Source organism: Mus caroli, chromosome 15 (genome assembly GCF_900094665.2).
Source record: "Mus caroli chromosome 15, CAROLI_EIJ_v1.1, whole genome shotgun sequence".
NCBI lineage: Eukaryota > Metazoa > Chordata > Mammalia > Rodentia > Muridae > Mus > Mus caroli.
The window spans coordinates 48,466,334-48,484,004 of record NC_034584.1 but is presented as its reverse complement, the minus strand read 5'-3'; the positions used below and the strand labels follow the sequence as shown (position 1 = coordinate 48,484,004).

Here is a 17,671-nt window from a genome sequence, read left to right as displayed (position 1 = left end):
TATAGGCAGAGTTACATAGAGAAACCATATCTCCAACAAGCAAGCAAGCAAGCAAGCAAGCAAGCAAACAAGCAAACAAACACCCTCTGGCCTAGACACACACACACACACACACACACACACCCTGCAAACCCTTATTTTAGTAAATATTTCCTATTAGCACTAATTTACATTGTGTGCATTTGTTATTTTACTCTTACAACTTAGTGAATGTGGACATATATTTAATATGATTTTAAATGTTTTTACTTGCTGTCTCCTTCTACAACACCAGGGTTGTTACAGCAGAAACAGGTTTAGAAAGACATAAATATTTTTATAGTCTATGTCTCAGAATATCATACTTTTTGGAGGGTAGGGTGGGGTATAAAGGAGCTAATTGAAATTTATCACTCCATGTTATAACCCAGTATTGTGGAAAAGTCAGGGCAGGGACTTCAAACTTGTCACATCACATCCAGAGCCAAGAGCTGAGAGAAAAGAATGCATGCACATGTACTTGCTTGTTTGTATCTTTATTTCTGTACTTCTAGCCCAAGACACCTTGCCTAGGGAATGGTTCAGCCCACAATGGGCTGAGTCTTCCCACATCTATATATTAAGGCAATGCCCTACAGACAGACAGACCCACAGGCCAATTCTATGTAGATAATCAATCTCTCATTGCAGCTGCCTTTCCAAGTGATTCTAGGTTTTGTCACTACTGCACCCTGACATCACGTTACATTTTGAGAAAAATGCTTTCAGCTAATATCCCAGACAACTATTCCTGAACAGAAATAATAGCTCTGCCACTTACACAGGGCTTGAAAGTTAACATTTAGCTTTATTTGGATGTTAAGTGTTGTTATCACACTGTTGTCGCAGTAGAAACTAAAACACGGGAGACTAGTATAGAATTATGCAGCTCTTTCTTCCTCCGTGGTGTCGTGATGGAGTAAACTACTTTGAACTCATGATAGCATGAGATCCACCGGACTGTGAAGAGGTGGACAGAAGAATTTGCCCTACCCAGGAGACATCTCACTAACCCTGCTCCTGATAGGGAAGCCAGTTCTACAAGGAGTAATCACGCTGTGAGCATCACATTATATGCAGGTTTGACTGACCACCTACAGCTGACTTGAGAGTTGCCTATGGCATCTTGGAATGAGAATTCAATTTGGAAACAGTGACTTCTAACCAGTGAGAGAGCTGATGGGTGGGAGAAGAACCTTGTTTTGCAAATCTTTAAACGTGCCAACAGCAGAGGGCAGTGAAGAGGCGACTTAATGGGTGAAGAGGCATTAGACTAGAAGCTTAGTGGTTAGGACTCTCAGGAGCCAACAATCCTTTATGAAGGAGGATGGTGGGAAGGGAAGAGATGCTTGTAAGGTTTTTCTACTCCAGGTACAAAGAATTTATTCTTCTGGTTCTCCCTAGCTTCTGACAACCCAGGCAAATATGAGTTGGACAAATAAATTCTTCAACTGGCCCAGGACACTTTGCATGTTAACGACTACAAACTCTCAGTCGTGTTGAGGACAGTGCCATCCCTACGCGAGAGGGATTATTTGGCGGAGCTACAGAATCTTTGGGAAGGAGTTTAGATAATAGGCCAAACGAAAACCTCAGCCTTATCCCAGAAAGGGTACAGTGACTGCGACCTGTGGCAATAGGCTGCTGAAGTTGAAGCCTGGGCTAGAGGAGCCAGAGCCTGGAGGCTGCCCAGCGGCTCCCCCAAGTGTACCCAGGCTCTCACCACAGGTCACAGCTGCCCTGAGGCTAGCCGCTGGCAGAAAAAGCCTCGGAACCCCCAGAGGCAGCGGGACAGCTGCTGCCTTGTTCTTCATCTCAGCGGTGGCTTTCTCCCTCTTTTCTTCTTCCTTCCCCCCTTTCTCCCCCTGCAGAAATCAGTCATTCCCTTCCCTTGTCCCACGCCTCCGCGCAGGATCCTCCCACTCCGGCTCCTAAAGCGTTAACCCCGGAGTGTCCCGCAGCCCGACCACTAGCGCTCAAGGATCCTAAAAAAGGAAAGGTACAAGGTTTGTCCAGAGAGAGACTAATAGATCAAAGGCAGGGCATACTTCCTGTTGCCCAGACCTTATATAAAACGTCATGATTGCCTGGGCTGCAGAGACGCACCTAGCACTGACCCAGCGGCTGCCTCCTGAGGTTTCCCGAGGACCACAATGAACAAGTGGCTGTGCTGCGCACTCCTGGTGGTAAGTCGTGGGCAGGAGACTGCTGACCACCTGGGCTCAGGACCTCCCCTCCTGCTGATGGGGACCAAGCCCGGCTACCTCAGGAGGGAGCTGGGGTTTGGTTGGAACAGGAAGCCTCTTTCTAGCTACAGCAGGCTGCCCTGGAGAGGGAATGGCTTTTTCATGAAAAGTTCCAGCTGAGTTTATGCAGATCGGAGAGAGATGCGGAGGTCTCTTTGAAGACTTTTTTGCTTGGTTTTTATCCATCTTATTTACCTTATTTATTTACTTACTTATGTTCTATGTGGAACACCATACCTTCCCTTGACCGAACTTTTTTATTACTGCAGGTGTTGGAAAGAGAGGCCAGACTTTTTTGAAACTTCTGTAGAAACGTTTGGATGGAGAGGATAGTCTGAAACATCATTAGCCTAACTTACATATGGGTTGTAGGCAATACAGAAAATATTCTCTTATTTTTCTGTGCAATGTGCTGTTTTACTAAAGTTCTATTAGTCTAGTTCTCATCTTCAGTAGTGTGAAAAATACAAACAGACTAATGATAATTATGTTGTAGAATATAGTTCAACAACCAGATCAGTTCAACTATAAATAAAGAAGGTTCAAACCTGTTTTGAAACGTTGTTTGGAAAATAAAGGAATCTCTTTTATTAGTTCAGGCATTTGGAAAATTGTTATTATTTAGGTTTAAAGACAAGTTTTTTCCATGCCCCAAATTTGTTTCCTTCACATCAGCAGCCTGTGAAACGCATGAAGTTACAAATCAGACAGAGAAGTCTGTCTTTAAGTGATTTCTCTGTCTGGAATGCACTGGAGTCAGTGTTTCAGTTTCAGCCTCCTGCTCACATAGTGAGAATTAAAAACTATGTAATCTTTCCCTGAGCTTCAGAGACACGCAGACATGCATATGTAATAGCAAAGTCACTCAGGAAAAAGTGGACAGGAGAGTATACATACATATGTCATCTTCATGTGTACATATGAAGATATGTATACATGTATATACATATATATATATATATATATATATATATATATATATATATATATATACTACATATATCCACTAATATGGACATGTGGAGAATATTCAAATTTTATTTTATTTTAGGTGTATATGTGGTTTCCTTGCATGTATGTCTGTGCACCACTTGTGCATCTGGTGCTAACTGAGGCCAGAGGAGGGTGTCACGTCCCTTAGAACTGGAGTTACAGACAGTTGTGAGCTGCCATGTGGGTGATGGGAATGAAACCTGAGTGTCTGCAGGAGCAGCCATTCCTCCAGTTCCAGTAAGAAGAACTTTTTAAGAAGTGCAATTTTTAGAGACAGTGAGATGGCTTCATGGGTAAAGGCACTGACAACCTATCATTGTGAGCTTGATGCTTGGAAACCTGTATGGAAGGAGAGTCCTGGCTCCTGACGGGCATCCTCTGATTTCCACTCACACACTCTGGCATGTGTATCTGCATGGACACACAACAAATGAATGGAAGTCTCAAAAGAGGAAAGAGCACAGAGTGCTTTGCACAAGTGGTAGTGCCTAAGTGCCTTTATCAAATTGAGCACTTGTGAGCTGAAAAGTGCTACAATTACATTATCAGTACATCCCATAAAGGTCCGTGCATCCCTCCCTTTTACTACTGTGTTCATAGACAGAATAATAGATGGCACAAACAGGTTTGGCATGTACTGAAACTTTATTATGAACTTTTCAAAGTTCCCGTGTATACATCACTAGTGTTGGATTTACAGAACAGTTTGCTTTGCTGACTCTCCAGTATTCCATGTTTCTATGGCCTCATGAAAAATTTAATTAATTTAGGTGTTGGCTGGTATAAATATGCCCATGGTCAATATAGTGATGTTTTTTATTCTTTCTAACTTCTTGTATTCTGCCTTTGCATTTTGGATTTTAACAAAATAGCATATATATTTCTCCCCATAACTGTCCCCAAATAGAAGAAAATGTCATAATTTTATAGGTGGTCTATATAAGGAGATATGTACATAAATATTACTCATTTTAGATAATACATTGTCAGAAGTGACAGCTTTGAACATGTCTTGAATATATAAAGGAATAGAACGTATCTTATTCTTTCTTTAGTTGCTAAGGTTGACTTTATTTTATGAATGGTTGGAAATGGACACACTGAGTTTGCATGTGGAGAGGACGAATTTCCCCTGACAAACAGAGAGGCGTGGCTGTAGGAACCTGACTGACTACAGATATTTAGCTCTTTGTCTAAGGCATTGCACTAGTCAGTGGGAACAACATTAGCATCCAGTTAGATATCCTTGGTTCCTGACTTCTGGACCTTACATCTTGTTTAAAGAGGCAGATGTGAGACAAGTATTGCATGTTATACCCGTTCCTAAAGAGGAAGCCCCAGATGATTGGGGAATTAACAAAAAGTCAGCTTTTCTTCATGAGCTCATAAGGGAAGTTGCAACATGGTGGTTCTCCACTAGACCCAGTTCAAATATCCACACACCACTTACCTGCAGAATAACAGACTGCATTTTTCCCTCTGAAGTTCCTGTCTTCTATAATATGGCTGCAGGGAAGGGATGTGCATGAATTAACACAACTACTGATGTCCCTGCTTCTCATTAGCACTATCCGTATGACAACAGGTAACTAGAGGATGATACAGAACCATCTGTATACTGGAAGTACTGACAATTCTCAAAGAAAGGGATGACCTCCCACTCTCAGTGTGAGGGAGCAAATGGACATGTATTGCTGGAGATGAAGACATTCAAGTGAGAGATGGAAAACCATGTGGTGGGTGAAGTCTACACTGGGTTCTTCTGCGAGAGTAGAAGGTATGCAGGTGGAGGAGAGGAGCACAGTGCTTAGGCTAGCAGTCCTACAATGTTCACTAGCATAGTCAAGCAGAGAGCTCTTTGGTAAGGAGGCACCATTCACCATCCAGAGTCATTTCCTTCCTCATTGCCATGTGTTACTAGGTGAGCAGAGAACATCAACACGCCTGACTTAGGTCTTGGCTTTAACTCTTGTTAAATCCCCCCTCGTCCATCATGCAGTGTCAGAACACGCCCTGAACTTTTCGAAGCCAAGCTCTGAGTTTGTCCTTCCATGCCAGAAGGGAGGAGAATGGAAGGAAAGCAGAGATCCAGCTGCTCTTTACTAAGGCAAATTGCCTGATGATCTGGTCTTCCTTTAGGGTAACGAACGGTCTTGAAGTTTTGGACATTTCACTTGTATTTATTTTGTCTTTTCTCCCCTTCCCTCAGCTTTGGAGTTCATGGGCTTGCCTAGCTGCTGCTTCTGCTTCTTCTTTAACTTCTCCTTCCTGTTCCTCTTCCTGTTCCTCTTCCTCCTTCTTCTCCTCCTCCTCCTCCACTTCTTCATCTCTTTCTTCTTCAGAAAATGTCCATGCTTATACTGTTTCTAGAAGCATTTGACATACAGCCAACCCATGCAGCCCTGCCCTGTGTCCATAGCAACCTTCCTGGCCTCTGTTACCTAGCAATCTTCAGCACAGTTCCTAACTTCAATCTAGTTTTCAATTTGACTTCTTAGGCTAAAAACCACAGTAGCCAAACACCATTGGTGGAGTAAGAAGGCAGCCTATGCCAAAGGTGTTATTCAAGAAGATTTAAAGGCCATGGTCATGGTTTCCAAATGAACACTGGGCTCATAGTCTGCTGTTCTTGTCTTCCTATCCATTAACTTGTCTTCTGGGTTTTGCTCTCAACAGCTCCCAACCCACATGCTCCTCTGTATAAAGGCTTTCTGTGAGAAACACTATTTTCCTTAGCATTGCATTAATCAAGAGAATTTCCTTTAGCCTTCATTCGACTTTTCAGCCAAAAGGAGAGTGGGGGTGCTTAAAATACATCAAAACAAGCAATCTTTACATTTACTAACACTAGCTATCACTCAATCAAGAACTAAGTTATTTGGCTGCCCCTTATGTTGCTCTGATGGAGCAAAAATGCCCAAATTATTAGTGTATTTATGTTTTCCTCCATAAGGCGACTTCTTGATCGTCTTTGACATTCTCTTCCATGCACCTTTATAATAAATCCTTTGTAACAACCCCATGTCTCTTGAAATGAGATTCAGTGTACATATCTTTTGATGACACATATAACTTTTACAAAACCAATATCCTGACATAGCTATATTATAAAGCAGCAATAAAAGGAAAGTAATTCATAATAAAACAAGCTTCAATAGATGTCATAATGAAGTCATGCTGGGCTTGCATTAGTATGTGGCATTTGCACTGCAAACAAAGCTAGGGATGAGGATGGGGGTAGGGTTGACTCAAGGGTGACCCAAACACTCAATCAGGCTTGGCTTGGTGCTGTGGTTTTCTAAAACAGTGAGACAATCTTGCCAGAAATTTTAGTTTCATTTTTTCTTACCAAACCATGTGTTACTAAATTCCTGGAAAACTCATTTTGGACAGCAGTATGAAAAAGGTCCTTCCTGTATAAATACAATGGCGTTCTGACAAAGGTCTGGACAATGGTCCTCGTTTTATTCCTGTGACAGCGATAAAATGCCTTGACCAAAAGCAACACAGGGAGAATGGGTTTATTTGGCTTACAATTCCAGGTTGCAGTCTCTCATAGCAGGAAAGTCACAGTGGCAGGCCTTAAGCAGCTAGTCGCTTCCACAGTCAGAAGTAGAGAGAAATGAATGTGTGCATACTGGCTTGCTTGATTGCTTGTTCAGTTCCAGAACCTCTGCTTAGGAGATGGTGATATCCACATTCTGAGTGAGTTTTCCTGCTTTAATTAGATGAAATAAGAAAGTTCCTCACAGGCATGCTCATATCCAACAGTCCAAACTGATCTAGGTGACTCTTCTTTGAGGATCTTTGCCAGGTATCCTAGGTGATGTTAGTGGACAATTAAAGCTGACCATCACAGTGTCATTTTATATCTATCTATCTATCTATCTGTCTGTCTATCTATCTATCTATCTATCTATCTATCTATCTATCTATCTATCTATCTATGTCTGTATATTTTATTATATACAAAATAATTTTCACTTATTATATTCTGCATCAGTCTCCAATAGTACATTAGAAGGTTTGTAGGGCATATAATTATTCTTGGTTTTTCTGTTGATCTAATGGTAACTGCATGGTATCTTTAGAAGCACTCCATAAATTTCCAGAACTTCTCCATGGACAGAGTTTCCACAAACATAGGCTCTTTGAATGCACAGATTTTCATCTTCCTCATTTGTATCCCCAAGGTATCCACCATCATGATGTATATATTTGCTGAGTCCAATGAACTATGGTGAAAATTTCTAGAGCACAGGGTAATCTACTAGAAATCTCCGTGGACTTTAACAGAAGTTTCTTATCAGATGTGTTATTGTGGTTTAACCACCTAAGGTTGGCTTGACTTTCCAAATATTAATGTAAACGTCTCCTTATCTGGTCAATATTTTAAATACGATAGTATACATTTCTACCATGGAGACTCCAAAACATTCATGAATATTCATTCTTAAGAAAGCAACAAAATTAAATGGATAGAACACAGGTCTCATGGCATTTATTATATTTGAGCATTAGATACTCAGCTTTTCCAGGATAAATTTTAAATCTTTTTTAAAAGGTTCCATCACAGTTGATAAGTATTAGATTCAAGAAATTGCAGTCCCTAGAAGGATCGTGAACTAATAATATTAATAATAAATGATATTAACAGTCCAACAGCTAGTTACCATAGACAACTATAGAGAAAGCTGATTTCTCATGACAAGAGGAAAAAGTGTGAAGGTACCCTTTAAACTCTATATTACTGAGAACCTTGCAAACAAAATGCAAATAAGAGCAGCAGTAGCAATCGTGTTTAGAAAAGAAAACAAAAATCAAAATAAAATTTAGCAACCCACAATAGCAGGAACTAGAGAAACGGAAATTCTAGCAACCTCTGTAAACTCTCTGTGCAAGAAGAAAGAGTGAGGTTCGGCCAACTTGAAATAGATACCAGGACAGTATTTTTATGTGACATATAATTAGTTTTTGGAGCTCATTACCACAGAATATTTTGGAATAACTAGCGTAGAGAGTCTAAAAAAAGAATACATTTAGACAGTTGTAAGGGATAAGAATAGTGTTACAACACATTAGGTAAGAAGATGTATGGTACCTCTTTTCTCACACTAATCTCGCCTCAGTAAGTGATGTGAACTCCACATGTTCAGTAGAACAACTTAACCCAGCTATTAGGTGATGCAATTTCCCAAGGGCTTAGGTAGATACATTTTTTTCTCATGTAATTTCTCACAAGTATCTAATCTGCAGACAGGAAATTGATGGGGAATGCGAAAGGAGGGAGGTATCCTAGTAAAGTGTTTGCCAGGAAAGCAGAAGGAGCGGAGTCTGTATCTCCCAAACCTACATAGTGACAGGTGAGTGTAGTGGTCCACCTGTAATTTCTGTGTTCCCAAGGTGGAGACAGGTGATCCCCTGAGCAAGTTGGCTAGCCAGATAAGGCAAGACACCAAACTGTGACTTAAGTTGAGAGACTGCATCAATGAATTAGGTGGAGAGCTACTAAGGAAGACATCCAACTTTGACGTCAGCCCTCTGCATACATGTATGCACACATGCATATACAAACAGGTGTGTGTCTATACACATACAAATACATACACATACATATGCATGTTATACATATATATGTATATATATGTATACATACATACATAAAAATGAAGAAATAAAACACACATAATAAAAGAGGGTAGGCTGTTTCTAGATCTGGTTAACACATCCATCTACCCTCTTAAGCAATCTTGTGTTTTGAGAACATGTATGATCTACTATCTGAACAAATTTCAAATACACTGCGCAGCATTGTTATTTTATTTAACTTGAGGCCCTTGGATTAGTAACCTCCTCTGTTCTGCCCCTGGTAATGAACATTCTATTCATAGTAGAAGTCAAGCATCTTTGAACATAGACTAGCCCCCAAGGCCTTCACTTCAACTCATTATGCACCTTGGCAACACTCTTTGTAAATGTTTCTTAAGTAACCATAAATAAAACAGAGACATGGGTGAGAAGACTAATTTAGATTTGAAACAAGGCCATGGTTCCTCTAAGCACAGTCACTGCCTTAGGGGAATAAATTCCCTGTTGAAGTTTTTGATGCACAATTCTTAGTTGCCTTTCCTTGCTTCTTGTTAGGAACCTGTGCCCTTTCTTCTGTTGTCCCAGATCCTTGTACATTTTCTGATTCCCATTTTCCTCTTACTTTTGTTCTTCCTTTTGGTTTTGCTCTATCTGTATGGTTCTCTTGGTCTCTGTCTTGCTCTTTTTCATATTCTACACTTCACCATGGACGTAGCCTGGACTTTGCCCTTGTCTTTGGCTGCTTTCCCTTTTGCTCTTTGGACAATCTGAGTCTTGCTCTTCTACTCAGTCTTCCTATGTTCTTGAGCAAATACAGAACCCTTTTGAAAATTCCTTTCTTGTTCAAAACTTATGTGCTCTATCTTTAGAAAATATTGATATCAAGAGCCCATTTCGTATAACATCCCTTCCCCATCAATTTGTATCAACAGGACCAAAACTCGCCATGTAAGCCATCATCCCAGATACAGAGTGGTGTGACAACACTCTGCAATAGGAAGGCAGACAGGACTCAAGGGCCCTGGTTCCTTAGTTTTGCCCTCACCTTCAATGTTTGCCTAGTGACCCCGTATGCCTCTGCTCAACAGAGAAGCTGAGCCAAGTGGTATATGGAATATCTACTATAATTTAAAAGTTAATCGATTGTATATTGCTCCCTTCCCCAGATATCAGAAACCAAGTATACTTGTCTAACTATTAAACATTACAGAAATGTTTTACAGGAATCTCTTTGTTCCATTGGTCTGAGGTTGACGTCAAGGAGATGATTCAAGGCAGTAGCTTTTGGAATGTTATCTAATTTTAGACAGTGTAACATATACTTAAGTGTCATGAATTATTCTTTTAAAACAAAACCAATTTCTCCTTCTTGCCATCAGCTGGCATACATAGAATATGGCAATGTGGGCATCTTTTTGCATTCTTCATTTAGGTAAAAGCCAAGTTCAAGGCATTCCCCCAGGACTTGCTGAAGAGGTATAATTATGGTCACAAGCAATCTTTAGAGTCATTGAGAAAATTTTCTTTGAATCTATATTCACAAAGAAGTGTTTGACAACTGCGCACTCCTCTTTGGAATGAATGTCAAACCTTTAGGCATACCATGCATGGTAATAGGCACCTTGGAAAAACCATTAAAATCTACACTTGAATAATACACCAGCTGCCAGGCAACAGACCTCCATCATCACACTCTTCTTCTTGTATGTTCTTTTAATGTCCTCTAAAAGGAAGAAATAAGAAGTAGCTGGTCCATGATGGTGTGATGATGTCTACTGTGTGGTGGTATAATCATTAGTGGGTGTTGGCCAAGCATTCTCATTTGCTCTCCTTCCTGGAAACTTGGTAGGGAGTTTCAACTAGTATGAGTGGAATGGGAGGGACATGGGCATCTCTAGCAGTGGACTGCTGAAGTAAAATGATATCTTCACTCCCAAACCAAGCATCATAATATTGGTGATGTTACACCTGAAATTTTCCATAGTTTTTGATTGTTTGATTTTTTTTTCTCCTCAAATTTCCACTCATATAAGTAATTTGCAAACATTATTTACTAGACAAAAATCGTTGGCTGTTGACAGACCCCCTGGGACAGATCACAAGTAAAACCTGCCCCTTCAGTGTTGATTGCAGGCATTGCAATTTTGAAGTTGCTTATTTGAACATAATAGAACCCAATCAGGCCTGGGTGACCCAGCAGCCAACATCCCAGTCTGTGTGATGCCTGAGACAGGTTAACTATGATGAGCATCACAACCCACAAGTGATGGTTAAAGACAGCTTTATAGCAAACACAGGAGTGGATGTTCACAGTCAGCTATTGGATGTATCACAGGGCTCCCAATGGAGAAGCTAGAGAAAGTACCCAAGGAGCTAAAGGGATCTGCAACCCTATTGTTGGAACAACATGATGTACTAACCAGAACCCCGGAGCTCTTGTCTCTAGCTGCATATGTATGGAAAGATGGCCTAGTCGGCCATCAATGGAAAGAGAGGCCCATTGGACTTGCAAACTTTATATGCCCCAATATAGGGGAATGCCAGGGCCAAAAGAATGGGAATGGGTGGGTAGGGAAGTGGGGGGCGCTATGGGGGACTTTTGGGATAGCATTGGAAATGTAATTGAGGAAAATATGTAATAAAAATATTAAAAATCAAAAAAAAGACAGCTTTATTTTTATGAAACTCAAACAGAAACCACATTTTTATACATTGTTATTAAATCCCCTTACCTTCCAAGAATAATTTTCTATTTAATAAATCTTGAGCTCTGAGTTCCCTACTCTTTTGTCCAGGTGCTAACTGCCAATTATCTTGACAGATGTATTCTATCAACCCTAATCCTTCCCCATAAAGAGTAGGGGTTGCTCTGTAAAATCCTAAATTTTGGAGAGGCAACTAGATGGACAGTTTAAATAAAAATTGCTTAATCAGTCATAGAAATGATTTCTTCCTCAGGTCTAACACTTTCTTTGGCTGAAAATGTAAAATTTAGGCATTACAGAAAATCTTAGCTGGGCTTCAAAGTAGAGCACCTATCAGATGCTTAGGTTGACTTAAAATGCCCACAAGCATCATATAGCAAACTATACTTGGTTTCCTTCCTTAGTTGCTGCTGACATTTACTCTGTAAAGATCCATTCATCTACAACATCAACCTACTTAAATGACCACAAAGGGTGAAAACATAAAATAGAAAGGCATAGTACCTTTGGCAATAACTATCACACCTACATGTAACATACACCATTCCATATATTTGTTCATAAAAATCCTCTGGTACAGAGATTCACAGACTAGAAACTGAGGAAATCGGAGGAGTTAAGTAGTTTTAACTAATTTCAGTAACTCTCCCTAAGGTTAACTAGATGAGAACATCATCATCATCATTATTATTATTATTATTTACTGTTTCTGTAGCAAGGCATGCTAATAACAAAATCAGACAAAAAAAAAAAAAAGGCATCTTCAACCCAGAATATCCAGTTGGTGTGAAGGATGAACAGAATAGGCCCTTGGGCCAAATCCTTAAAAAAAAATGTGATTCCATGTATTTATTTTTTCCTTCTTGAACTTATTTAGCTGTATTAGCTTAAGGGGATATGATTTTTTCCCCAATGGTCTTTACATCGAATAAGAATGGAAGTCCAAATTCCCAAGGTGACAAAGTATAAAGCAAGAAGCCGATGTCTTATCAGTCACTAAAAGCATGGGGAAGAAAGATCCAGCATATAATGGGAGGTGGGAAAGGAAGGAGGAGGTCAAAGCCAGGAGAAACCTCTCTGAGGATCCACTGCTTCACATAAAGTGTAACTAATTTTCCAGTCTGGCCTTTCTACCAGAGCTTTGTGTCAACTACTTACATGGAAAACAGGAGACTTTCTACATTGAGTTGAGTGAATATATTGATGAATGGTTGATAGAGAAATACTTAAATAGCTGAGGAGATAGACAAGTGACACATGTATGATATCTTTACATCATATTACAGTTACTTTCACATCCGTCTCTTTCATGAGACGGGGAAGCTTGTTCCCAAGACTACAGCAAGAAGATCCAGTCTTCAGAGGCTTAGATTCAGGCAGGGGTTAGGTTTAAACTCTCAAAGGTATGGAGTTTTTGTTATCTCTGGTTAGTCATTAAATTCTCCTAAGACTCAGTCTTTTCATCTTTAAAATGGAGATAATCATATCTTCTTGGTGGTTGTTGTTGAGGATTAAGAATAGCAGAATATGAAGAATGAGCTTATCCCACAGCCTGCTTTTATAATATACAACGCTGTTATCCTTCTCTATATCATACAGGATGGATAGTATGATCCTTCAGACATCCTAGACAGACAGGGAATAGCTACATATTTAACAAAGATGCTATCTGATTTCCCCTTTCCTTTTAGCTTTTATTTCATTTTGTCCCTAACATTCCTTACTTTTTTCCTAACAATGGCCTGTGGCCATGAGTTAATTAAACAACAATAGGTTTTCTTAGTCAGCAGAAGGATCTATAGGGTGTTGTGAGCAATATGTTATCTTCCAAGGAAAGGGCCATAAAAATTAGTTCTAACCTTAAAATTGTGTTCGGGAGTACCAACATGTCAAAATATACTACCAGTTCTCAGCTCCCGATGCCAGGGACTGTGGCTGGAGAGCCTGCCAAGGCCTAGTACTGCCTGGTGCTTGTCAAGGGGGACTGAGTGGCGATTATCACGCAACCAGTACTCCTGTGGTGGGTTTTCCAGAACTAATACTATGTCTCCAAAGAGGTGATTAACATGAGACCAACAGAAGAACTGTTAGGATCTAGGGACCCAAATGGGTGCTATGGTGTGTGTGTGTGTGTGTGTGTGTGTGTTAACCTCTTAATCTGTATCCACAATTCCTTCTTCCTGAATGTTAACTTTGTACTGTTTTACAATTTGTTTAATTAGTAAAACGTTAACCACCTCTAACACTTTTTCATCACAGCAAAAACCTCATAAGCAAATCTCTTTTGTGCATTAGGACTGGGTCCACACACAAACAAACCACTGCTAATTAATGTTAATGCCTTCAGAAAGGTAAAGGAAACTTCTGAAGTGAACAAAAATTACATCGAAAGTTACATTTTACCTGGAGACTGTTCTTCAGCCTTCAGGGAAGCAAATGCACATTAAATTTGGCCCAGTAATTCTTCTAATAAATCATAGTTATTTGTGTTTCCTTTCCCCCATTTGCCTGGGAACGCTTTTGGCAGCAGAGCACAGATGTGGAGATGAACAGATTTAATTCATTTGCTTTTGACTCCTTACCTGGAGACATAACCCTGAGTCAAATAACTGGCTAGTGTGGAAATTGCTAAGCAGGCTACTCCCCAGGAGGGGACCTGGCAGCAGCAGATAAACCTCTCCAATGAACTGCCTTTGCTCACAGAGGCTAAGTCCAAATGAGACAGTGCTTGCAAAACTCCATGCAAATGAAAGATGTGTTAAAAAAAATACTCCTCTGGACAAATCTTTCACCTCTGTCCTTCTAGAGACCAGGAAATGCAGGCTCTGTGCATGTCTTTGCAAATGTATCCTTTACACTGTAGTCAACCTGTGCTGTCCAATCTCCAATTATCTGAGGTTTACACAGAAGGCATTCAACCTATCTACTGGATTGAGTCAATATCGAGATATAGCCAAGACTTTCTATCTGTACAAACTCATATGAAGCATTCAAAGCATGTGGAGGCAAAATCTTGACTCTCTGAATCTCCCAGGGGGGAAAAAACATGAAAAGCATGGATCAGCCTTAAATTCCTTGGCAGAACCAAAAAAAAGTAGTAACATCATTGGGAAGATATCAAAACCAATTTTATTATATAATGTGTAATATATAATTATGTCATTCATATATATGTATACATATATACATATATATCATATATAAATTATTATGTATATATATTAGAAACAGGGTCCCATGAACTCCAAACTGGTCATGAACTTTATATAGAACCAACTATGATCTTGATCTTTTGATTTTCATGCCTTATCAATTGCGTTTCCAAGATGAAACACCCAAGTTTATACATTGCTGGAGATGGAGTAGAAGTTTCTAACCTATGGGCATGATGGAATAAAAACTGACAAAATATTGGAATGGATGGAATAAATATTGACAAAAATAAGGTTCTGTGTTACTATTTATTTGAAACTCATTATTTGGAGAATACAAAAATCAGAATCATTCTCATTTTAGACAGAAATTACTGGCCCAGGGTCACTGAGGCAGTGCTAGAACTAAGCTTGCAATCTGGTTAACATAATCTAAATGCAACTTCTCCAGGAGAAAGTGCACATGGGTGTTCATATCGGGTTGCCAGGCTGTAGGCTTTTCAAACTTTATTCATAACTAATTTTGTACACTTCTAACAAACTGTCAATGACATTCATACACTGTTACATTCTCCTTTTCATCTCATGTCACAAATATATACAAATACTAAAAGTTAGTGTGTATTTCCCCTTTTCTGCTTACATAAAACATCTTTAGGTAATATATGTGCTCTGCTCCTACAGACATTTATGTGCTCAGGGCCTTTAAAATTGGGTCCTCAGTTGCATTTGTGAATTATCAATATGTATTTCCAGCTGTTTGCTCAACATCATCACTGGGTCTCATACAAGCAAACAACAAAAGTTACCACCTAAAGTCCTTCTCTTTATTCATATATGCTGATACTTTGGTTTTCAGAAATTAGTGGAGACTTCAGGAAATGCAGAATTCAGCTGCTTCTTTGAATCCCAGCCCTTCCCAGTAAAAATCTGCCAATAATCCTCTACCCACCTCTCTTATCATCAACTGTTTTGCATAATGTTGACCCAGTTGTCTATTTAGTTCTTTCCTTAGTGTCTAGCCTCTTTTTCCGCTGTCATTTGGGCTTGGGAGGGAATCAGTGGGTAGCATAGATATATAAATATATAGATATTTCCAGAGAATAATGTTTGTTTTAATCAATGTTTGCTGAATGAGCCAGTTAATTAAGGAATGGAGGGTGAATGGAAGAATAAAAAGGACCAAAATGAAAATAATAAACAAACAAACAAATCGGACTTAATGTAAAAACTGCTTATTTTAAATAAGTTTTATGATTTATACTACAAGCAATCTTCAGGAAACGCTCCATTGCATGTATCCTGGATCTTTCCTTTAATGACTGAGATGGACTTGGAAACGGCATGGCTTACACACTGACCAGACGTTTAGCTAACTCTGGACAGTCCTCAAATAGTTCTCTGTGGCAAAGATCATGACGAGGGATTACAAAAGGAACTCCCAAACCAAGTGACTATTTCAGGCCCTGCGTAGGATGCTTTTAATGAACCTTCCATAAATGGAAACCCGCTGGGTCATTCATGGTTCTGCAGACCAGAGAGCAAGCCCAGTCTGTATTGCATAATGCAAAAATAAACCTGCCAGAGGAAGTGTATTCTTCTGTCCTTTAGGAAGTCATAAAGTCGCACAAACCAATAGAAGGCTCTAGTCAAATTGCTTGTCATCTGAGAGGGAATGGAAGAAATAGGTGAATCTGAAAAGTGGCGATTGGTATAAAAAAAGTCTGCATAGCAAGAGGCTGCTAAATAGAGTAGAGTTAAAAGTCCAAAAGACATGAGACTAGGATAGTTGTATCTGACTTTGTTTGACTATATTGTCAAATCTAAGAAGAGGGCAATGGTCAAGCTGGAAAAGACACTAGAGGACTAATTCAGTCTACCCACCATCTTCACTCACTTCTGCCCTCTGTTAATGTTTGGTAGATAAGAAAGATGGTTGGGCTTGGAATAGAAAATTCCTTAATTGAGTAGAACATTTGAAAATAGAGTGGACAGTGCAGCATTTAGAGATAGAATTTTAGCAATGTTTTCAAGAAAAGTAATCCAGAAGTTTCTAGAACAAATCCTAATCTGGTGTAAAGTAACAGAGTGTAGGACTTTTAGATTACTTTAAAAAATGTGAGGTTAGACCAGGTAATGGAGAGGCAGGGATGGAAAGAGGACAGGTGAAAATAGAGAAAGAAAAAGGAAAGCTATACTTAATTTCTTTTATAAAGCAGACATAAGTCCTGAAGAGGATGTTTCTTTCTATAAAAAGCACTTTCAGGTTCAACAGACATGCTTAAATATGTACCTCAGCCTCTGAAGTTGGTCAGGGATATTTGAAGATTGCATTATTTTTAAACCCTTATTAAGTTTTAAATCTTATCAGGAGATAAAGAAACAATAACTAATATTAAGACCATGTCTCTGTCTTTGCTCCAGGAAATAGGAAGGGAAGTAAGAAAAGGGATGCAGAAGAAGAGATGGAGTAAGCTTGCCCATCCTCTGTCCAAACACCAAGTCCAGAAATTTTGTGTGGGAATTGGGGCTAACCAAAGATTGAGACCTAACTATCCAGTTTTGACCACACAGAATTTTTACTTTTACTAAAGTGGATTTTTTTCCCAAGCAGAGCACAGAGGTCCAATTGAACTTGCTGAAAACAAGTCTATTTTTCCTTCTGGGTTTTAAAACTGTGTAAGATGATAATTCCACATGGTAGTCGTGAGGAAAGTGTCTCTACTAATTACTCTAATTCTTAAATTCAGAGTTTGTTTATTCCATTTCTTTCTAAATACCTTTCACCTCAATTTTCCTTTATCTTAAAGAAATAACTGATTTCTATGGTATTGGTTTAAAGAAACAGTAATATCATGTCAACTTCCTAGAAAAATACAAATTGCATTAATGCTCTTGATGCTAGAGTCTTGAATCTGAAAGTCTTAGAATTGGAAATATTTTCTATTTTGATTTTTAAAATGATTTA

The 17,671-nt window shown here is 39.3% G+C and overlaps 1 protein-coding gene across 1 annotated transcript in view; it reads left to right on the top strand.

Moving 5' to 3' along the window:
- The first annotated feature begins 1,803 nt into the window (after window positions 1-1,803).
- Window positions 1,804-17,671, top strand: part of Tnfrsf11b (TNF receptor superfamily member 11b) — a 28,045-nt gene continuing 12,177 nt past the window's right edge. The window contains exon 1 of the mRNA XM_021183914.2: window positions 1,804-2,204. Within this exon, the coding sequence (XP_021039573.1) occupies window positions 2,172-2,204 (33 nt within the window). The 5' untranslated portion in view covers window positions 1,804-2,171. The remainder of the gene's footprint in view (window positions 2,205-17,671) is intronic.